The sequence below is a fragment of the Sarcophilus harrisii genome, chromosome 5 (genome assembly GCF_902635505.1).
Source record: "Sarcophilus harrisii chromosome 5, mSarHar1.11, whole genome shotgun sequence".
NCBI lineage: Eukaryota > Metazoa > Chordata > Mammalia > Dasyuromorphia > Dasyuridae > Sarcophilus > Sarcophilus harrisii.
In genome coordinates, this window is record NC_045430.1 from 90,217,859 (window position 1) to 90,242,222 (window position 24,364).

At 37.8% G+C, this 24,364-nt stretch overlaps 1 protein-coding gene across 1 annotated transcript; it reads left to right on the top strand.

The window, feature by feature from the left end:
• The first annotated feature begins 416 nt into the window (after nt 1-416).
• LOC100915269 (keratin, type II cuticular Hb3) lies at nt 417-10,817 on the top strand. The gene is made up of 9 exons (XM_003772221.3): nt 417-841; nt 6,076-6,284; nt 6,778-6,838; nt 6,987-7,082; nt 8,136-8,300; nt 8,490-8,615; nt 8,933-9,153; nt 9,966-9,997; nt 10,333-10,817. The coding sequence occupies exons 1-9, from the start codon at nt 458-460 to the stop codon at nt 10,497-10,499; spliced, it is 1,461 nt and encodes a 486-aa protein (XP_003772269.2). The 5' UTR covers nt 417-457; the 3' UTR covers nt 10,500-10,817.
• Nucleotides 10,818-24,364: the final 13,547 nt, after the last annotated feature.

The following is a 24,364-nucleotide window of genomic DNA, read 5'->3' on the forward strand; positions in this document are numbered from 1 at the left end:
AAGAGCAAAAATATCCATTTTTCCTCCTTATGGATCTTATTCCTAGATGAAGGGGGATATTGATCCTAGTAATGGAGAGAAGAGAGAAGAAGGGGGAAGGGTGTGGGGGAGCCAACTACAACTGCCAACTACAAGGAAACCTTTTGCCTTTTGCACTTGAGAAGGGAAAGTGTGACTGGGAAGGGGAGAAGCTTATAAAGGCTTTGAAGATGAAATGGGATCTGTGGGTCGATGAACACTGATTGTTGACACAGCTATAGCAGAGAGGCAAGCTAAGTCTCTTCTTAAGAAGACAGGAATGATGCCAAGCCAATAAAATACACCTATCATCAGCTTTTTGCTGCCCCCTTTAATGCAGCTCCCCCTGGCAAATAAAAAGGCAGAGCCACTACCCAGATCCCAGAAGTATCTGCTGGAATCTCATTCACTTGCACCACCGCCTCCTGTCACCTTCACTATGACTTGTGGAATCAGCACAGTGGGCTGTGGATTCCGCCCCAGAAATTTTAGTTGCATGTCAGCCTTTGTGCCCAGGATGGGTGACCGCTGCTGCATCAGCGCTGCTCCCTACCGAGGAGTGTCCTGCTACAGGGGACTGTCCGGCTTTGGCAGCCGCAGCATCTGTGGGGGCTACAGGGCTGGCTCCTGCGGCCGTAGCTTTGGCTACCGCTCTGGCGGAGTGTGTGGACCCAGCCCCCCCTGCATCACCACTGTGTCTGTCAATGAGAGCCTCCTGACCCCCCTCAACTTGGAGGTCGATCCCAATGCCCAGTGTGTGAAGCACGAGGAGAAGGAACAGATTAAGTGCCTGAACAGCAAATTCGCAGCCTTCATCGACAAGGTGAGTGTCATAGTCCCATGGTTTCTCAAGTACCCTATGTATGGGACATTAAAGGAAGACCTTGCTACTCTTGGGACATCTTTTAGTCTGGTTGCAAAAGAGTGAAATATAATTGAGCAGGTGGTGTACAGTGGTACAATGGATAGGGACTTGGACTTCAAGTCAGAAAAAACCTGAATTAAACCCCTTGCTTAGAAACTTAGAATTCCCAGATGAAATACTCACCCTTTCTGTGCCCATTTCTTCATTTGATCAATCTATGATACTAAGATACAAACATAGATGGAAGACCAGAACAGCCTTAGGCCCAACTGGACAGAATACTACATCTCAATGCCTTAGTGGAGACAAAGAAAGAGAGAAATGGAGTTAGGATGCTAAGAAGTCTGAAGACCTGCAGAGTATGTTCTGTTCTGTGATTTGTGGTTGAGAATCAGAAATATTTAGTTTGAAGAAGAAAAGAATGAACAGGGGTGAGCTGGGAGGATGTGTTACTTTACTCTCTGTGTCTCAGATTCTTCATCTATTAAAATAAGGGGTTGGACTAGACTAGCAATTCCTTTCAGCACTAGGTTTATAAGCCTATGAGCCTAGATAGAGATTGATATGGGAAGGACAGATTAAACTTGTTTTTTTTTTTTTTGACCCCAGAAAATAGAATAAGGAGTGATTGGTAGAAGTTGATTAGGGACATATTTCCACTGTGACAAACTTTCTAGGAGTAATCTATTCCAAAGCTGAGTTATTGGTCTTTGAGAAATAATGAGTTTCCCATTTCTGGAGCTCTTCATAGAGAAGTTGAATGTGTGTGTGTGTGTGTGTGTGTGTGTGTATGTGTGTGTGTGTTTTATATATATATGTATGTGTATATATATACATACATATATATATATATATATATATATATATATATACAGAGAAAAGAGAGAGAGAGAGAGAGAGAGAGAGAGAGAGAGAGAGCACTATGTATTCTGAACCAGATATAAACTAGTCAAGATGGTCCTCCTACTTTTCTATCTACTCTGCTGGACTTCAGGTTCCTGGTGGTGGTCATTTTTAGCCTGGAATTGGAACCTGCTATTTTTAATCTTCTGTAAGTTTGGAAGTGGAGTTTAGTGGCAACCTAGGAGACAGCTAAATTGGCTCAGTGGATAGGCAAAAAGACCCGAGTTAAAATCTGGCCTCAGGGCTAGAAAAACTGGGACCTGTTTGTCTCAGTTTCCTCATCTATAAAATGAGTGGCAGAAGGAAATGATAAACCTTTGATAAAAAAATCTTTGCTAAAAAAAAAAATGGACATTATAGGCATGCTATGGTTCATGGAGTCATGGAAAGATAGAAATGACTAAACAACAACAGAACCAGTGGCTATAGTGTTCCTATGGAATAGAACTTTGATTCATGACCTTGGGATATTCCCCAAAACTCTCTTTAAGAAAGGTACCACTTACCTTCTAGCATAAAAATGTGTATCAAAGAAAGTGTTTGGTCCAAGTGTCTTTAGCCAAACCAGAATGGGGAGGATAATCTGTCCTTCATTTTATAGCTGAGGAAATTGAGTACCAGAAAAGTGAGACACTAGTTAACATTTACATAAGGCTTAAAAGTTTGATAAAGTACTATAGAAATATTATTTCATTTGATTTTCCCTACAACCCTGGCTGGTAGATACTTTTATTATCCTGATTTTACATTTGAGGAAACTAAGATCGAGATTAAAGGATTCGCTCTCAGGATCACACAGCTAGGAATTGTCTGAGATGGGACTTGAATTCAGATTGTTGATTGCTCAAACCAGCACTCAGACCATCTAGCTGAGAATGACTTGCCCACACAGTTGTTTAAGTAGCTGAGTGGAGATTCTAACCCAGGTCTCTATTACACATTTCAGTTCTCATTCAGCCACTGTGGAGAATTCTTTCTTTTATACCTTGTCTTCCTTGACTGCCTTTTCCTGAATCATATTGAATTTCATGCTAGAAAGGAAAGGACTGCCATTCCCAAAACTGCAACATGAAGATTTTAGAAAAGACAAAAGGAAAGAAGGGAGGTTCATTAAATGAGGTAATGGGTCGTTGTGAATCCTTTCTCTGAGATTTCTATGTATTCAACAATTTAAATGAAATTCTGTCTGGAGCAAGGGGAGGAGATGGTATTATTGAATTGCTTTTAGGTTCTATAGTCTATGGTTATAAAACGTAGTGGACTGGGAGTCTAGAGAACTAGGTTGCAGTTCTTCCAAGAAGTGCTGTGTGACCTAAGGCATGTGCCCAGCCCCTCTGAGTCTCCCTTTCCAGCTATGTCAAATGAAGGGGTTGGGCAGAATTATCTTTGATGTCCCTTTCAACACTCCCATTCAATGGCTACTGATTCTAATTGCATTATTATGAAACAACCGAACACTTTGTTCATTATTCAGCCTTATTATTCACCTTTCTGGCATGGGCATGGGAGGAAGTTTACTTGTTGGTTTAATTGAACAGCATTATGTCAACTCTGAGCTGAATTCTGGACACCCAAAGATGAAAAAAAAAAAAACCAACAGAGTTGCTCCTTCTCCTCCCCACCCCCACCCCTGAGAGTTGTGTTTTGTTGAATCTGACTCGATAATAAATTCCATTTAATAGAGCTTTAGAGATGACAGATCATCTTCCTCACAACAAGCCAGTGAGGCAATCTGTGCAGCAAACCCTAATGTAACCATTTTACAGATGAGTAAACTAAGGCACAGGGAGAAGTCTGCTCAGGATCAGACAGTTAGAATCAGACTTTGTAGACCTTCTTCTCAAAGTCAGGTCTTCTAATCCCACAATATGCTTCTCATTACTCTAAACTGCCCCCTTCCTTGTCAGTATTTCCTAAACTCCTTTTTGCCTTTCTACTCATGTGGTTGCATCATATCTTGTTGAGAGCCCCTGGTTAGTATTATCATCGTCTCTCCTCTTTTCCTCTCAATAACAAGTCAATAAGCATTTATTAATTACCTACAGTGTGCTAGGCATTCTGCTAAGCACTAGGAATGCAAAAGAAATGCAAGAAATGCAAAAAAAAAAGTCCTTGGTCTCAATAAGCTTGCAGACTAATGACAGGAGACAATATGCAAACAACTATGTAGGAAGTACAAATAATGTAGGATAACTTGATGATCTGAGAGGGAGCACATTGGCATTAAGGGGTTCAGGGATAAACTTTTTTTGTGTGTGTGCACTGAGGCAATTGGGATTAAGTATCTTGCCCAGGGTCACACAGCTAGAAGTGTTAAGTGTTTGAAGTCACTTTTGAACTCAGATCCTTTTGACTTCAGAGCTATCCATTGCACCACGTAGCTGCCCCTGGAAATAGGTTTTTCTCTGGGGATTGAAGGAAGCCAGGGAAATTGGGAGGTAGGACTGATTAAGGAGAGAATTAAAGGCATGGGAACAGCTAGAGAAAATTCCTGGAGTCAGGCGATTGAGGGTCTTGTTGGAGGAATATAAAGTCTGTAACTCATACTTTATAGACCAGCCAGCACAGGTCTGACCATATTACTTCTGTTCAAAAACCTTCCATGACTTCCCATTGCCTAAAGAGTAAAATACAAACTCCATATTCCAGTATTTGAGAAGTGCCATAATTTGGCATTATCTTGATAGGGTGAAGGATACCCCCAAATTTTTAAAGTTCAAAAGGGACCTCAAAATGTTAGGGTTCCAAATTGATGTTGCACGATGTCTCAAAAGAATTTTCAGTTGCAAATTAAAGGAGAAAAGTTTATTATAATCACAGCGCCAATTAAAATGAGATAAATTCCAAAAGAGGAAGACAGCAAAGAGCAAGGTGCAAGTAGGTAAATTTATAGGAAAAGGTGAGCGAAACCAGGTGCCTCCTGTCACTGATATGCTCATTTTATAGTTTACAGCTGGAGTTAAAGAGTGGTCAAGTTCTTACTTTATGAGCAAGTGTCCTACCTATAGTTGCCTGGGCAGAGCTTGAAGTAGGGGAATCTTGGGGGGGGATGTTTTTAGGTCTGAAACATCACAAGGTCAAGTGGAAGGTTTACAATTTTGTTCTGCACCTGCAATAACTTCGGTACCTTTTTATTGATGCTCATTAGCTCAAGCATCCTATTGTCACTGGCTAACAGACTGAGAGCTGACAGTCAACAATCTTTTAGAGTTGGCCTCCTGGTTGTACGAAGTAAACTAAAGCAAGATAGCCTAAAGCAAGAAAAACATCATTCCTGAGTTAAGATAACCTAGGGTCTGTACTAAATCATTCCCTTGGCCAGATAGCCTGGGGGTTATTATTATATCATTCCTAAGTGATGTATCAATCTATCTCACCTTTTGATCTTTACTCCATCACAATTCCGTTTTATATATTCTATACTCCAGCCAGAATAGATTCAGAATGATTCCCCAATCTTATTCTGGCTTCTTCCATCTCCAGCAGTCCTGGGCACCAATTCCTCATGCCTATGATGTACATGAAAAAAAAAATGTATGTACGTCTCCACCTGTTGAAATCTTTCTCTTTTTTTTTCCAAGTCTCAGTTCAGCTACCACTTTCTCTAGGAATTCTTTTCATGTGTTCCCAATAGAAAATCTTTCCCTCCTTAACTCCTTTGAATCCTTTATCTGAATCTTTGTGCCTGTCACATTTTGCCATGTACCATATTAATTTGTGTGCCTACCTTGTCCCCTCATTGAGTTGCAAGTTTCTAGGCAGCAAGGACCATGTGATGCCCAACAACCATACTGCCCCTTGTATGCAGTAGGTACTTAATAAGTGTTCTTGACAACCATAAGATGGTGTAATGAATAAAGTGTTGTACTTGCATTCAAATCTTGCCTCAGAGTTTTCTGGCTGGATGACTCTGGGTCACTGACTTTTCTCCCCTCAGCCTCAGTAGAAATACTAATAGCAACTACTCCATAGGTTGTTTTGAGAATCAAATGAGATACAAGGCATTATGCAAATCTAAAATGCTATATAAATGTTAGCTACTATTACATTCTATAACTTCTAAGAATGCCATAAGCTTTATATACAGAAGAAACATTAAGCTAGCTTTCTCATTTCTTATCTGAAGTGGCTGATGCCCTGAGATGCTTAAGGAGTTACCTTAGTCTACAGAGGCAATTTGAACTCAGATCCTCTAACATCAGATCAATAGCTCTTTCCTTACCATGGATGCAATTGTACAGAGCAACTTCCCCAAGCAGATCTCAGACTTTTTGCCATTGACATCATAGGTGCGGTTCCTAGAGCAGCAGAACAAGCTTCTGGAGACCAAGTGGCAATTCTATCAGAACCGGAAATGCTGTGAGAGCAACCTGGAGCCCCTGTTCCAAGGATACATTGAGACCCTGAAGCGGGAACTGGAGTGTGTGGAGGCTGACAGTGGGCGCCTGGCATCTGAGCTCAACCATGTGCAGGAAGTGCTGGAGGGCTACAAGAAGAAGTGAGTGTTTAAGAAAATTTGCTAGTATCTTATGAGAATGCTATTCTAAATCAACTTGTAATTCCCAAATATTTAATCCAGATTTTACTAGGACTGTGGTCCTGTGGGGGAATCATAGAATTTTGCTTCCAGAGAAGCAGCTCCCTGGGGAATGGAGAAATAAGCAAACTTTTGTGATTGACTGGGTGTAGACAAAAAACTCCCAGGGCTACGGTCCTTATGTACTTTTTTTTTTTTTGGTCTCTTGCTTCTCTCTCCCTTACAAACCACTCTCTACCCTGTGGTTCTATGGCTTATCCAAAAGAAAAAGCTGCACTGGGAATCATCCAAGCTCAATAGCTCCTTATGAACCACAATTCTGGGAGAGAAGGGAAGTGTCTTGGGAGACTGAGGCATCAGTCTTCTGAAGACTGGTCTCACCTATCTAGATGACTTAAAGGCATTTTTTGAGATATGTTCAGACAAGGCCTGGGCCTCTTCTCTCTCATCTTAGGTACGAGGAAGAAGTTGCTCTTCGGGCTACAGCCGAGAATGAATTTGTGGTACTGAAAAAGGTGAGTGGCTGAGAACCACAGTTGGGAAGCTGATCCTTCCTGCACCCATCCTCTACCAGCCTCTAGGGGCCAGTGACCCACATCCATCTTTCTGATCTAAAAAGTAGATGGACTTTGCTCAGTGATCTCCCCTCCAATCTCTCAACAGGAGGTAGACTCTGCCTACCTACGGAAGTCAGACCTGGAGGCCAATGTTGAGGCACTGATAGAAGAAATCAACTTCTTGAGAGCCCTGTATGAGGAGGTGAGGAAGACCTGGCATTAAGGGTCATGGAATCTAGAGCATTATTGTAGTAGAGGGCTTGGCAGCCCAAGAGAATGTTTTGATGTTTAAGTGATAGACATCCCACTGCTTCTTACTGTGCTCTCTACTATCTTCTTCTCAGCACTATTACTGATCCTCTACCCCTTTCCCTCCCTATTTTACTTCCTCTATCCTTATTCTCTCTGTTTCTCCAAGTCTCAATCTTCCACTTCTTTTTTTCCTTCCCTCTCTAGTTTCTTTTCTTTCTCTTTCTTTCCTCTCTAGTTTCCTTTCCCCTGACTATGGACATTTCATATCCCAGCCATGGCAGTTAAGCAGGTTTGAAATAATAGGTGGAAATGGAAAGTGGCGAAGGGCAAGAGGGTTTCATTCTCTGGATCTAGCAAAGAAGAGTCTGGGGTCAACTGAGAACACTTCCCCTGTGGCATTGAGCAGTGAGACCAGCAGAACATTTTCTTTGAGCTAGAGCTAACTTTCCTTTCTCAGTATTGGCAAATAGGAGCAGTAGAATGTATAACCTCATGCCATGGAAAATCCCCAGAGCAATTCTGTTGTGTTTAGGGAAGGCTAATGTGATTCATCTGACATTTGTTGCCCTTCCTAATTCTTTGGGGCTGAGAAAAGGTCAAGATGGATCCATGAATACCGGGCCAAATGGAAAACAGGCTAAGTCTAGAAAACAGCCTAGAAATAATTGGGATTATACAAGATCCATAATGGAGATACTTGCTAGCGAATGTTAGTTGACCTGAAAAAAAAAGTTTTCATTCTATAAAGAATATTACATTGTTTCACAGGGAGACTTTTCCAGGAATAATTGGAACTATACAAGCTCTACAATGAGCTAATTGTTAGTAAATGTTATTGGACCTGAAGAAAGTTTTCATTCTACAAAGAATGTTACATTATTTCACAGGGAACATTACCTCCAGATATAGGTCCTTTTTGCTTCCAACAGACAAAAGCAGTCTGGATATGAGAACGAAGTCCAGATGAATTTTTCATCCTCTCTTCTTCTTATCCACTTTATAGGAGATCCGAATCCTCCATACCCACATCTCAGACACCTCCGTGGTGGTGAAGATGGACAACAGCCGAGACCTCAACATGGACTGTGTCATTGCTGAGATCAAGGCTCAGTACGATGACATCGCCAGCCGCAGCCGGGCTGAGGCTGAGTCCTGGTACCGCAGCAAGGTGAGTGAGTCTGGCTCCCTCATGCTCCAGAAAGTGCAGTGAGAGGAATTCGCTGCATGGTGAGTAGATGTCAGGATGGACACAGACTTGTAATCTTCCTTGGGGGTATTTGAAGTAGCACAGATGCCTTCTCTAGTTCTGGCAAGGGCATGAATGCAGTGACACTCATAATCTCCCTGCCTCCCATAGTGTGAGGAAATGAAAGCCACAGTGATCCGCCATGGGGAGACTCTGCGCAGGACCAAGGAGGAGATCAATGAGCTGAACCGTATGATCCAGAGACTGACTGCAGAAGTGGAGAATGCTAAGTGCCAGGTAAGGACACAACATGGCCCTTCTGTCTCTCCACCACCAGAAATGTGTTCAATTAAAACTAGAGGAATTCAAGTTAGGTGTCCTTAAAGCTTTCTCCAAAAACAGAAGGCTGGACTTTACTATGGACAGATGTTCTAGGACACCAGACCCTAAAAAACCTTCTTTCTTGGAAGAATCCTATGTAGGCACCCCAGGGGGGTGGGGGGTCACTTAGGTTGTCTCTGCTAGCACTATAAAATCTGTAATTCATGAGTTCAAGACAGTTTAATAATTTTCTTTTCACACTCAACCTATGACACCATGACCACCCCCACCAGAATTCCAAGCTGGAGGCTGCTGTGACACAATCTGAACAACAGGGAGAGACTGCCCTCAATGATGCCCGCTGCAAGCTGGCTGAACTGGAGGGTGCCCTACAGAAGGCCAAGCAGGACATGGCATGTCTGCTGAAAGAGTACCAGGAAGTCATGAACTCTAAGCTGGGTCTGGACATCGAGATTGCTACCTACAAACGGCTGCTGGAGGGCGAGGAATACAGGTAGGCACCCCTAGACAAGTTCCAAGAGAAATTCCAAGGAATTCCCAAGTATTGGACAGAGAGGATTCTAATTCTAAATCTAATTTTTAGACATCTAAGAAGGTTAAGTGATTTATTTGCCCAACAGCCCCCAAATAGTAAAAAGCAATGTCAAGACTCGAGTCTAGGCTGATTTCAGAAAAGCCTGGAAAGCCTTACTTGAAGTGATGCCAAGTGAAATGAGTAAAAGCAGGAGAACATTATACACAGCAACAATAAGGTTATGCAATTATCAACTGTGATGGACTTGGCTCTTTCCAATAATGAGGTGATTCAAGCCAATTCTAATAGACTTGAGATGGAAAGAGCCTTCTGCATCCAGAAAGAGAACTATGGGGATGGAATGTGGATCACAGCATAGTGTTTTTGTTGTTGTTTATTTGCTCAGTTTTTTAAACCTTTTCATCTGGTTTTTCTTGTGCAGCATGACATAATGGAAATTTGTTTAGAAGAATTGCACACAATTAACCTATATTAGATTTCTCGATATCTTGAGGGGAAGAAAGGGAGAAAAATTTGGAAGACAAGGTTTTGCAAAAGTGATTGATGAAAACTATCTTTGTATTTGGAAAAATAAAAAAGATATTATAAAAAATAGACTTCAGCCTAACCCACAGATCCAGGGCTCTTTCCACTAGGTGTACCCATGTACCCCAGTCCTATCTCTATCTTCATTCATTCATTTCCCCATTCCTGAAAATTTGTCAACTGAAATTTAGTGAGATAAGATTCTATCCTGACATCTCTTCTCTCCTTCATTCTTTTCTTTTCAGGCTTTGTGAAGGTGTTGGTGCTGTGAATGTCTGTAAGTAATTTTGATTCTTAAAGGAAGAGTTGAGGTTAGACAGCAGGGGGGACTTCTTACCTGGGAGGGTGGGAAGATGCTCTGAAGTGCCATAGGAGACCAAGTAAGTCATGGGTGAGACTAGGATTAGCCTCAGGAAGAACTGTCCAGATAGAAAAATGAAAAGACACTGAAACAAAGCAACATCAAGGAACCAGCTACTGGTTCTGATCAAATTAGAGAAACCCTTCCCAGAATTGTCTGAGCTGAGAAATAACTGGTCTGACTCAGAGTTGAGAGCTAGAAACTGTGATCTTGCCCTGAATCCTCTTCTTTCTACTCTCTTACTTCTGCAGGTGTGAGTAGCTCCCGAGGTGGTGTCAGTTGTGGTGACATTTGCCAGTCCGGCTCTCGACCCATCACTGGCAGTGTCTGTGGTGCCTCTTGCAGTGGGAACCTGGTAGTGAGCACTGGAACCTGTGTGCCCTGTGGAACCCTCAACACCAGCTGTGGAAGATGCTAGAGAGAGTCAAACATCCTTTCCATCAGCTCCAGATATGCCCTATTCACTACCCTACCCTCTCCCACCTATTCCCAGATCTCAGCCTCTAAAACAGCTGTTTTCCTACCTCATGTTCTGAAACTACACCAAACTCCCATCCTTTTCCACCCTTGATCTGAAATAGGGAAATAGATCTCACAGTCCTTTCTTGAATTCTGAACCCCTTAGGAATAAAGGGGTTTGAATACAGGGCATAGCTAACCTGCCCCAGATCCTTCTCAATGCATATTGTCTTATGCTTATCCAATAAACTTGGGAAGCCAAATTTTGGCATTGAAATGTATGGCTTTCTTATGGTTTCTCATCTACGTGATGTCCAGTGTGAATGCAATCTTCTCTGGAACCAGAGAATGTTACTGGTAGGAGCACTAGTATGGATTTTAGGATTATAAAAGATCATCTAGTCTGACTTCCTCGAAGAAGAGGAGACTGAAGAACAGAAATGATTACTCAACATCACATGTAACAAGGAACAAAGCTGAGATTCAACTTCAGGTTCTCTGACTCCATATTGAGTGTCATTTCTGCTACACTCCTTCTGGGATAAGAGCAAATTAGATACCAAATTAAAACTTTAAGGATCTTCTGCCCCAGTCTCAGGAACATACAAATTCTCAGACATTAGTATTCCTAGGGAGTAAGGTGTTTTATAGGCCAAAAAACTCTAATTAGGTACCACTTGTCAGTCTGACCTGGTTTAGATTTAGCTACAGAAAGTCAAATCTAGAAAATAAAAACAGAGAAAAGATAACCATGATCCTGGGAAGTTTTGTTGGAGGTCAAGGAAAGAGGAGAGTGGTTTCAGGGTGGCAAACAGCTATTGAAAGGCAACATAGCTCTTTAAAAAGTCTCTTCATTTATTCAACAACAATTTATTAAGGGCTTACTATATACAGATTGTGTAAGGTACAAAGAAAATAAAATCATTTTCTGTAAAATGCAGCCCCTGATACCAAGGAGCAAAAGAGTAAGGGGCATAAGATACCAACACATTATAATATACAATGACTTGAGTTTTAATACTCTGGAGCTATTATGTGCAAAAGAGAACCTTTTAAGGAAAAGAAAACATTTTAAGAAAAAATTGGCAACCTACAATGGCAAAGTTTACCAGATTTTTTTTTTTATTCATCACATTTCACCCCTTGATGGAAAGGTCATAATGGTCTTCTAAAGGACTTTCTGCACTTAAATAGATTTAGGATCCTTCCTGGACAACCCTCACCTTAGGGAATTTAAGAAATCTGATTTAGGGCAAATGGATAGAGCACTAGCCCTATATGACCCTGAGCAAGTCCTCAATTGCCTCAAAATAAAAAGAAAGAAAAGAAATTTAAAAAAAAAGAAAGAAGTCTTGGCCTAGATAAAACTGAAGGAAGAACTTAGTGCAGATCAACCAAAAATCAATATTACTGGGGGGTTTAAGGGAACATTTGTAGGAATTCCCTTTATTATTTTACTTCATGACTTAGCACTGAAGGACTTTTACACTTTGAGATAGTAAAGCAATCCCTTCATTAGCTTCTGAGAAGGAAAAAGTTATGACTCTGGCTATTTCTCTTTCTTCCCTTCCCAACTATAGGACTATTTTGAGGTTCTTTGTCATATCCCTAATCCTGGACAGCATGAGGTTGTGAGTAGCTCCAAACCCAGGATCCAGTTCCTCACAAAAGGACATGAGCTTTAACTAACATTGCTAAACTAGTTGTATAACTCTACCATGTTCATGGCATTATCCTAGGAATTCAAAAATAAATGTTTGTGAACAGAATAATGAAGTAGTGAAGAATAATGAAGAGATAAAATGTGAACACCAATAATAAGATAAAGAAGAAAATGAAAAATACTAAGGAGATATATAACACGCATTTCTAGTAATCTTTAGAATTAACACCTCAGCTTGGGCTTCTGAACCTCTCTACTTTCCTGAGATTTATTCTTCTCATCTCCTTGATTTCCCAACACAGATCCTGAGCACTCTGTGAGGAATTTCTCCCTTCCTCCTATCACCAGCATCACCACAATACTTCCCACTTCTGAATCGCCACACAAGCTAGTCTTCCCTTGTCAGGCATAGGATATTCTTCCCATCTTCCCTCCTTATAAATCTCCATCCCAATTCTGATCCAAACTCCAGGAAACCTTCCCTTATTAACCCCCCACCCAGTTCAACTTTCATCTTATTCCCCCACTACTGAGGACCATCTACTCTGCCTTTGTTTCTCTGTGACTTATATATAATAGGAACTTAATAAATGTTGGCTTTTTTCCCCTGAATTCATGTCCCATTTCCTCTACTAGATGGAGAACTCTCTGAGGACAGGGACAGGTGTTCCTCTTCCAGATTCCCCTCCCCTTCTAGTTTATCTCATTTTTCTCAGCCAGTGCTTTTTTCTTTATCTTTGTCTTAGTTTCTGTTCTCCCTCTTCAAATGGGTATTATAGGATTGGGTTTTTTTTCCTTGACTCTACCTGGCCATAAAGTTAGGGATCAGAAATTATAACTCCCTCAGCAACTTTTCCATTTCCCACTGTCCTGAACCTTATGGTTTGGGATAATCCAGGGAATGTAGAGAGACAAGAAAGTGATCATAGAATACTAAAAATGAAAGGAATTTTGTAGATCATGCAATTCAATCTAATCATTTTATAGATGAGGAAACTAAGATCAAGTGACTTTTCCAAAATCACATAGGTAGTATACCGCAGAACTGGGACACAAATCTAGGTCTTCTGACTACAAACATAACTCTCTTTATATTGTTTTTTACAAAGAAGTTTGCTCAAATTCCATAGTTAATAAGTGGTAGATGGCTAGTAAGTAGTAAAATTAGAATTTGGGCACTTTGAGTAAAGAAATGCAAATTAAAACAACTCTGAAGTACTACCTCATACCTTTCAGATTGGCTAAAATGATAGGAAAAGATATTGATAAAAGTTGGAGAGAAAACTAGGACATTAATGCATTGCTGGTGGAGTTGTGAAATAATCCAACCATTTTGGAGAGTAATTTGGAACTATGCTCAAAGGGCTATCAAACTGTGTGTACCCTTTGATCTAGCAATGTCACTATTGAATCTGTCTCCAAAGGAAATCACAAAAGAAGAAAATGGACCCATATACCCCAAAATGTTTGTTAACAGCTCTTTTTTAGTGGTAAATAACTGAAAAATGTGTATATGTCAGTTAATTGGGGAATGGCTGAATAAGTTATAGTATTTGAAAGTAATGGAATATTATTTTTCTATAAAAATAAACAAGCTGATTTTAGAAAGGCCTGGAAAGACTTACATAAAGTGATGCTGACCAAATCAAGCAGAACCAAGAATACATTGTACACAGTAACAGCAATAGTGTACAATGAATGATAACTCTGACAGACTTAGTTCCTCTTAGTGGTTCAGTGATCCAAAGCAATCCCAATAAACTTTGGATGAAAAATGCCATCTGTATCCAGAGAGAACTATGGACCCTAAATATAAATCGACATATGCTATGTTCACTTTTTCCTCCTTTTTCTTGTTTCTTTTTCATTTGTGGTTTTTCCCTTTTGTTCTGAATTTTCTCTCCCAATATAATTCATAAGAAAATGTGGTTTTTAAAATGAATGTACATATATAACCAGAAAAAAATAAATTTAAAAATTTTTTTAAATTGAGATTTGTGGTGAAATCAGATCAACCCTAGTTCATTATTGTGTATGCCAGATAAGTAGACCCTAAGAACAGAGAGAAAAATTGTAGAAAGAGTAGAACCATCTTGTAGCTGAGTCGTTTACTAGGTTCTCCAAAGGAGAATGTAAGAATATAATGTTATTGTAGAATGGAAGATGGAAAGAAGGTATCTGACCACAATTGGCAGTGTTGACTTTTTCTTCTTGTCCTCTCACCTCAATTATCTAGTTTCCTGGGAATTAGAGGAGGGGTAATAGGAAAAGCAGAGCTGTTCCTGACCAGTTAGTTAAAAAGATCCACCCACTCTAACTCTCTCTAGACTCACTCTAGAATCTTTCTCTTTCTTGCCTGAGACATTTCCCCCACACAGGGTCATGACTCCTCCCTCCCCCCACCCCTTTCAAGTTCCCTTTCATGTTTTGTCTTCTACCCTTAGAATATAAGCTTTTTGAGGGCAGACACTATCATGATTTTTGGTTTTTATATCCCCAGTACTTAGCACAGTGGCTGGCACATGTAGGTGCTTAATACTATTTATCTGCTCTATTTATCCACCCACCTACCCACCATCCATCCATCCATCTATTCACCCATATCTGTCTGTCTTTCTAGATGTCTAGATACCTTTATATCCATCTTCACCAGAGTGAACCCATCTTGCATTCAAATACCAAAGACATAAGCCAACAGTCAGCTCCCTTTTTCTGAATCCTACCCCTAGTTCAACCACACAAACCCATTTCTCCAGACTCCAGAGACAATTCATATCATATGAGTACTTTTATTCTTTACTGGTGAACAATTTAGGTGAGTTGTACAGATAATTAATGACTTCAGGAATAGAAGTAAGTCATTGGAATGTTGTAAAGGTAGCTTCAGAAGACACATCTTCTGACCTCCATCATGAGATATCATGCAACATCAGCTCTTTGCTATTCTAGTAGTTCCTGAAATTCAACATCACCCTCCCTCTTTTCTCCAGGAAATCATTACAGATTTGTTTTTTAAAAAGAATGCTGACTCAGGCTATCCATTGCCTAACCTATGATGGTAGGCCTTCTTCAGTATTCCTTTTCCCCTGGTCTTTCCATGATTAGTACTTCCCGGTACATTCTAATATTCACAACTTCTACTCTGGAAGTGTTCTTCTGGAAGTCAAGTCAGAAAATAAGACTTGGTAGGGGAAGTATCAATGAATCATTAAAAAGATAAACAGAAGAGTATAGAAATTCCTTTACAAGGGGACAATCAGAACAGTGTTGTTAACTATCATACTAAATCTATATATTACCAAAAAAAATGAAAACAAAACTATAAGTTGTTCTTAGTGGAAAAGGAAAAAACTACACATAGCAATTCACACTTTCTACCCTCCTTTTTTTGTTATTTTTTGCATTTTGAAATGTTCCTGTTTGTTGATATTTACTAATTTTATTTTTTTAAATATAATAAATTACTAATAATATTAACATCAAATAAATAATTATTAAATAATTTATTAAATTTATAACATTAAAAATGATAAAATTAAAATAAATAGACACAGAGCATATCTTAATGTCTTTCAATATTTGAAGAGCCATCATGTGAAAGATTTTCCTTAGAGAGTAAACCCAAAAGATAAGGGTAGAAGATGCAGAAAACTAGATTTAGTCTTTTTTTATTATTATTATAGCTTTTTATTTACAAAGCATATGCATGGGTAATTTTTCAATACTGACCCTTGCAAAACTTTCTGTTCCAAATTTTCCCCTCCTTCCCCCCACTCCCTCTCCTAGATGCCAGGTAATCCAATACATGTTAAATATATCAAAAATCCAACATATTTATACAGTTATCTTGCTGCACAAGAAAAATCAGATCTAGAAAGAAAGAAAAAACCTGAGAAGGAAAATAAAAATGCCATGTGAACAATAACAAAAAGAGTGGAAATGCTATGTTGTGGTCCACACTTATTTTCCATAGTCTTCTCTCTGGGTGTAGATGACTCGCTTCATTACTGAATAATTGGAACTCCTTTGAATCTAGCTTTAATCATGAAGTAAGGAAGCTAACAACTGGAACTTAGGGGTATGGCCTGCCTTGAAGGACAGTGAGTTGCTCAAAATTAGAAGTCTACAAGTAGAGATATTACAGGATATTTGTGTTCAGATTAAGATTGATCTAAATTACTTTTGCTATTTCTTCTAATTGAGATTCTGTGTCCCTTCTACATCTGCCTACTGACCATGTGTTTGTGCCCCTCTTAGACTAAGGGGTTTTAGAGGTAAGTGTCCATATATATAAGTAGAGCCAACTATGACTGACATTTTAAATTAGGCAACATTTATTCCTACCTCCAATAATCACAATCATCAGTGCTCTAATTTATCTATGATCTTATCAATGAAAAGTGAATCTCCAATAGTGAAAATCACAATCCACAATGTCTTCTTATCCTTTATCCATTGACACACACCCACTCCATTATAAAGGACAGGAGATCTTTTGACATTGCCTGGATACCCACGAAACTTATAGGTTATCAATCAGTAATACTCTCATTCTCTCTATATAACCAGAATAGCTCATTTTCTGATCATAATCTGTTTGAAGGCATCTTTTATGCCACTTTTGTGGCAAAAATCTCTGACAACATTCTGGAGGCTACTCACCTCAATTGTATATCATTTCTGCATTGGCCTTTAGGTAATATCTGTAACTTTAATTCCTTGGAGACTGGTATATGACTCATATTTGAATAGCATCACTGTAAAAAAATTTGTGTTAAAAGAGGAGGCCCTTTGTTTCAGAGACAAACTTGAGCTTATTAAAACATTGTGTAATTTGCCAAATGTAATCAAGCTTGATTTTCTCCTATGATTCAATTTTTAAGAAGGCATACCTTCAAGAAATTGCAAAGTTGGCTTAAGACCATCACAGTAAAGCCAATTCACAACAGAGCAATTTGTGAATTTTTACCTTTCCCAGTACATATGAAAATTATGTTTATACCATACTGTAGACTATTAAATGTGTAATACTATTATGTCTTTAAAAAATACTTTATTGTTTAAAAAATGCTAACCATCACTTGAGCTTTCAGCAAGTTGTAATCAATTTTCTGGTGTATGATCTTGCTTTAGTGTTGGCTGCTGATCAATCAGAGTAGTGGTAGCTGAAAATTAGGGAGGCTTTGGCAATTTCTTAAAATAAGATGACAAGGAAGTTTGTCACACTGATTGACCCTTCCTTTCACTTGATTACTTACGGGTCATTGTAGAGTTATTAATTAGCCTAATTTCAATATTGTTATGTCTCAAGAAACAGGAAGTCCTGAGGACAGGAAAAGAGACAAGGAAGCAGTCAGTTGGTGAAGCAATCAGAACACATATATATTTGTTGATTAAATTCACCATTAGTTATGGACATGGGTTGTAATACCCCAAAATAATTATAATAGTAACATTAGAGATCATTGATTACAGATCACCTTACAGATATAATGATGAAAAATTTTGAAATACTTCTAGATTTATTAAAATGTGACACATTGACATGATGTGAGCACATGCTGTTGTAAAAAAATGGCACTGATAGACTTGCTTGACAGAGTTTCCACAAACCTTCAATTTGTAAAAAGTATAATATTTGCAAAGTGCAATAAAATGAGGTGTGCCTGTGTGCCTCTTGGCTTTGAAGGAGATCTGGGTTTGTCTCACCTCTGACACATATCCTTTTATTAGTGAAATCATATATGCAATCTCCCTCTCTCTTCATATACAGCATCTATTTCAATTTCATGATGGTATCTTTTCCAGGAATCTGGACAATGGATGATGGTCTCATACTTTCTCAGTCACCAATGGAGCGAAACAAAACTGTATGCTTGTTCCCATGATTTTTAACATGATGTTTTAAAGCCATGTCGTCAAATGTCTTCAATGAGGATGAACATGACTTCAAGGTCAGCTACTGCCCACATGGTAAATTCTTCAACTTGAAAGGGCTACAAGACAAAACTAAAGTGGAGGAAGTTTTTGTGGATGGTTTTTTTGTTTGCAAGTGATCATGCGCTCAATTCAGCCTCCAAAACTGAGATGTATGGATCAATTCTCTTGCTGCTTGTGCTAATTTTGGACCAACAATTAACACCAAGAAAACACAGGCCAAGAAAAATCAGCCAGCACCTCATCATCCATATGTGGAACCATCAGTTACAGCAAATAGAGAAGTTTTGAATACTGTGGTTAAGTTCACTTATCTTGGCAGTATATTTTCCAGGGGTGTCCACATTGATAATGAAGTTGAAATACACATTCCCAGAGCTAGTTCAGAGTTTGGGAAACTCTGAAGGAAAATATGGGAGAGGAGAGATATTCGACTAACTATCAAACTAAATGTCTACAGAGCTGTCATTCTGATTTCATTGCTGCATGCCCATGGAACCTTGACAGGGGTATATCAGCACCCTGCCATGAATTGAATTGCTTACATTTGAATGATCTTAGAAAGCATCTGAAGATCACCTAATGGATAAGATACAAAATACTGAATTCCTTTCTCAAACTAAACTGCCAAGCATTCCAACTCTCCTGCAGAGAGCACAACTCCATTGGGCTGGGCATATTGTTCAAATGCCAGCTGTATGCTTGCCAAAAAGACTGTTTTATGGAGAACTCATACAGCGTAACCACTCAAATAGTGGTCAGAAACCTCAATACAAGGATACTCTCAAAATCTCTCTGAAGAACTTTTGAATTGATTGCGCGACATGGGAGACAGTGACACAGGACCAACCAATATGGGGTGCCTTTATCAGAGAAGGTACTATACTCTGTGAGCAACGCAAAATTGAAGTAGCTCAGAAGAAACATGAGATACACAAAATCAGAGAATCCACCCCAAATTTTCATAGCTTCTGTTTGTGTCTGATCTGCTGCAGAACATTCTGAGCTCATATTAGTCTGATCAGCCATGTCAGACACACTGCAATTTAACTCTAACATATTGATGTTATTTTGGTCCTCTTTGAGAATGAAGGCCAACAACCTTGACACATATCCTTTAAATGTGCAAATGAAAGAACACATATAAAATATTTCCCAAATCTTAGTCATGGTGTAAATTCCAGCTGTTATTATTACTCCAATGAAGTAATACTGATGGAACAGATCTACTTATCCATGTAGTCTGAGTCCTGGATGTCCCCTACCAATAGCATAAACTTCTGGCAAGTGTATATCTCCCTGTTTTATACTTCTCTTCATCCTAAAAGAATCCTTCACCTCTGGAGTTTGTACCTTATAAGCACTCTTAGTCTCAGAGCTCCTCCCAGAACTTTTCCTTGAGGAAGACCAATAATCTCTTCATTTCTCACCAGGTTTCTCCATCATCTCTTACACTAAGTATCTTGCTCCTTCCTCTTTCAAATTCTTTTAATGTGATGTTTTCTACCAATGTCTGCTCTGTGTGGTGTCTGCTTATTGAGAGGAGGTCCTGTTATTTTTTTTTGTTTGTATTTGTAATCCCAGTACTTGGCATAATGCCTGGCATAAAAGTGCTTAATAAGCATTTGTTAACTTGATACATCTTTCACTGAATCTTATATAATTTTGACATAAGCAAGGAATGCACCTTGCCGGAGAAAAGTATTTAAAGTGGCAGCATAGTCTTTATAATTAGATTTTTTTTAAGTCAATAAGCCATAATCACAGTAGGTTTTTGTACTCACCATGTTTGTCAGTAAATTGTATGATTATATATGATCTGTTATGTTTTTGTTGTTGTTCTGCCTTTTAATTGTTTCTGATTCTTTCTGACCCTGTGGACCCCAACATACCAGGTCTTTTTGTCTTCCAATATCTTCCAATGTCTATATAAGCTCATGTTTATTACTTCTGTGACACTATCAATCTCATCCTCTTCTCCTTTTTTACCTTCAATCTTTTGCAGCATCAGTCTTTTCCAGTGAGTCCTGTTTTCTTCTTACACAGCCAGACTTTAATATTAATCCTTCCAAAGAATAGTCTGGATTAATTTATTTAAGTATTAATAGATTTGACCTCTTTGTTATCCAAAAGCTCTCTTCCAGCACCATGATTTGAAAGCATCAATTTTGTAGTGTTCAGCTTTCCTTGTGGTTCAACTCTTACAGACATCCATTGTTACTGGAAAAGCAATAACTTTGTCAGTGATGTCTATGTTTTTTAACTTTGTCTAGTTTTGCCATAGTTTTCCTTCCAAGGAGCAAGTATCTTTTTATTTCATGCCACAGACACCATCTGCAGTGATTTTTGAGCCTTCAAAATATAAAATCTAACATCATTTTAATTTTTTTCTCCCTCTATTTGCCAGGAAGTGATGAAGCCAGTTGTATGTTTTCAATATCATAAAGATGTTTTCTGGATCATCCTTTTTTTCAGTAGTAATGAGGTCCTCAATTTTTTTTTCCTAAGCATTTAGTATTTTCCTCTCAGATATTTGAGAATTGATCCTTTAAAGCCCCCAAAATTGTATTACCTCCAGCATGAAACTCTACTATGTATACTTTTTCTAGTCCAGTTGCTTTTCTCAGATTTATTTTCTTTATTGCAATTTCTATCTCCTCATGTAGTATATAAGTAACCATTAAATTAGAGTCAACACATGGTGGTACCACTATCATTAATGAAAATCTGAAGAGATCTTTTCCATTTTTAAAATCTTTTCATTTTCTTCCTGCTTCTTTAGTTTTATTTTTTAATGACTTATTGACTTTTATGTAACCATCACTTTATAATGATCTCCCTCTTTTCTTATAAAAATGTGGGTATGAAGAAGTCAATATACTGACTATATCTGACAAGGTATAGCTCTTTATTTATAGTCTATTATCTCTCTGCTAAAAACATGGAAGTCTGTTTTGCCATCAGTCCTCTGAAGTCATAATTAGTCATTGAATTTGATATCTTGAGTGTTCGTATCTTACAAAATTGTTTTTCATTATATTGTTGATAATTGTGTAAGTTGCTCTTTTGATTTAGCTTACTTACCTTTGCATGAACTCACAAAAATATTCTCAAGCATTTCTGAATTCTTCATATTTGTCATTTCTTAAAAGTCATAGCAATATTCCATTACTATTATTATTACATTAGTAATACGTTAGTAGATCATAATTTCTTCAGACATTTTGCTATCATTGCGAACCCAGTATGTTGGAAACATACTTCTTGTCATTTTTTTCTTGGACAATTATTAAACCATGATAGTGTTAGGAGAAGAGAGATAATAATTGTACTTTTCTTCTGACTTTGACCTTCTTAGAGTATCTGCCCAAAAGGGACATCACCAGGTCAAAGGATTAGTCACTTTTCTAGTATAATTCCAAATTGTTTTCCCAAAGGAATGGTTCATTTCACAGTGCCACAATCAGTTCAGTTGCTTTCCAATTATTTGCTCTTTGTTTTGCTCAATTTTTCTTTTTATATTTTTTATCCAAATGGCTTTAATGATTATGACTTTATCATATAGTTTGTGGTTTGGTAATGCTAAACCCTTCACTGTTTTTTCTTCTCATTATTTCCTTCAGAATTCTTGACTGTGTGTTCCTCTAAATGAATTTTATTATAATTTTGCCTTGTTTATAAAGTGACTTTGGTAGTTTGATTATTATGGCATTGCAAAGCCATAATAATCAAACTACCAAAGTCACTTTATATTGAATTTAAAAACTTGGTAACCTCAGTGCTGACCTTTTACTACTAATGTGACTATAGTCAACTTACCTGTTGGGTACTTGATGTCTCATTTGTAAAAGAAAATGGTTGGATTACATGGTTTCTCAGATCCAATGAAATTCTGAATCTATGATCCAAAATCTATAAATTAATTTAGGAAGTATCATGATTTTTATTATATTGAGACAGCTAGATAGCATTAGACTTGTATTCAAGAAGACTTGAATTCAAATTCTTTCTCTGACACCTTCTAGCTATATGACCCTATGTGACTCTTTCAGCTTCAATTTCCTCATCTGTAAATGGGGATAATAATAGCACCTACCTCACAATATTATCTTGAGTATTATATGAGATAATATATGTAAAGCACTTTGCAAACTTTAAAACATTATAAAAAGGCTATTACCATTATTGTTGTTATTATTATTGGTGAAATTTAGCCATGAACAAAGACTATCCCTCCAATTATATCTTGCTTTATTTCTTCAAAGATTGTTTTCTCTAAGTTCTGAGTATGTCTTAGTATGTTAATTCCAACATATTTCAGTCAACTTTTTTGTTATTTCTAATGGAATTTCTCTAGCTCTATCTACTTCTCCAGAGTAATATCCTGAAAGAAAATAATATTCTGAAGTTAATTTATTAAAATTAATAGCAACACATAAAATAAATCCTTCTAGTTTCCTTAAATGTTATTAAAATATTTTGGTTTAATCTGTTACTCACCAAACTTTTCATAATTTTTATCCACTTTTTTGCTCTTTTAAAAGATACTTTTATAATCCTGTCCCATACCATTATATTTTTACAGACTTTATATTCAATTATTTGAATATTTGAATATTCATTGATTCATTGATTGAATATATTCAAACATTTATTGCCTTTTTTCAGTTCTCATTCTTCTCCTTCTCTCTGCAGTCTTTGACATTGTTGATCACTTTTTCCTCCTTGATATTCTTTTCTTTCTAGGTTTTCAAGATACTAATATTTTCTGCTTCTTCTACCTTTCAGACTACTTTTTCTCTATCTTCTTTGCTGGATGTTTATGCAGGTCGTGCCTACTAATTCTAGATGGGGAAGTCCTGGGTCTTCTTTTCTTTTCCATCTACTCTTTTTTACTTTACAGATTCAGTTGTCACCTCTATGTTGATGCTCCTCAGATCTGTTTATCTAGTTTTAATCTCTGCCAACTTCCATTTTTGCATCTCTAAATACTTATTAGATATTTAAACTTGATGTCCCATAAACATTTTATATTCAACAAAACTCAAGTCATTATCTTTTCCCAAAAATTCCTCCTTCTTTCTAATTTTCCTGGTACTATCAAGGGCACCGTCCTCTTCCCAGTCTCTCAAGCTCACAATTTAGGTTAATTTTTCATGCTTGTACTGGCTTGCAATTTGTTGACAAGGCCTATCAATGTCATTTTGTAATTAATATTTGTAATTATTGTAATTAATTTTGTAATTAATATCTTTCAAATATATCTGCTTCTCTCCTCCAATATCACTATCACCCTAGTGCAAGCCTTCCTCTTCTAACACCTGAACCACTATAATAGTCTGATTTATTGATATATATATCTACCTTAAGTCTCTCCCCATTCCAATCCATCTTTCACTCACCCAATTAAAGTATAGGTCCAACTATATCACACTCCCCAACTATGTCACACACACATACACATCCCCACTTCTGAAATACCTCTAGTGACTCATCACCTCCAGGATCAAATTTACAATCAACCTAACCCTACTCTTTGATTCACTTACACTGTTCTTTTTGATGTTTCTAAAACAAATCAATCTCCCAAACTTAGGCATTTTTACTAGCTATCCCTCATACCTGGAATGTTTTTTCCTCATTCCACCTCCTGGATTCCCTGACTTCCTTCAATTTCCAGCTAAAATCTCATCTTCTATAGGGAGTCTTTTGCAATCCCTCTCAATTCTAGTGTCTTCCTTCTGTTGATTATTTCTTTTTTTTTTCAAAATTTCTTTAACATTTAAAACTAAATACAAAATGAGAAAAAAACAAAATAGAAAAAGACAGAAAATGAAAAAAAAATTTAAAAACAGTGTCATGCACAACAAAACATCAGGAAGGATTTAAAATATGTAACAATAAATTTCCATTTAAAGAAAGAATATATAATAATAGAAAAGATTATATATTCATGACTGTCCATATTTTCTTTACTTCTTTTGTTCTCTGCTGTGCACTAATTATTTCTTATATTTCCTATGTATGGCTTGTTTCTACAAAATTGTTGTTGTATGTTAGAACTTCTTGAGGAAAGGGATAGTCTTTTACTTTTCATTATATCCCTAGAAAGTTAGGTGTTACAGTGGATAAAGTGCAGACCCTGAAGTTAGGTAGACCTGAGTTCAAATCCAACCTCAATGACTTACTAGTGTGACCCTGGGCTAGTCACTTAATCCTATTTG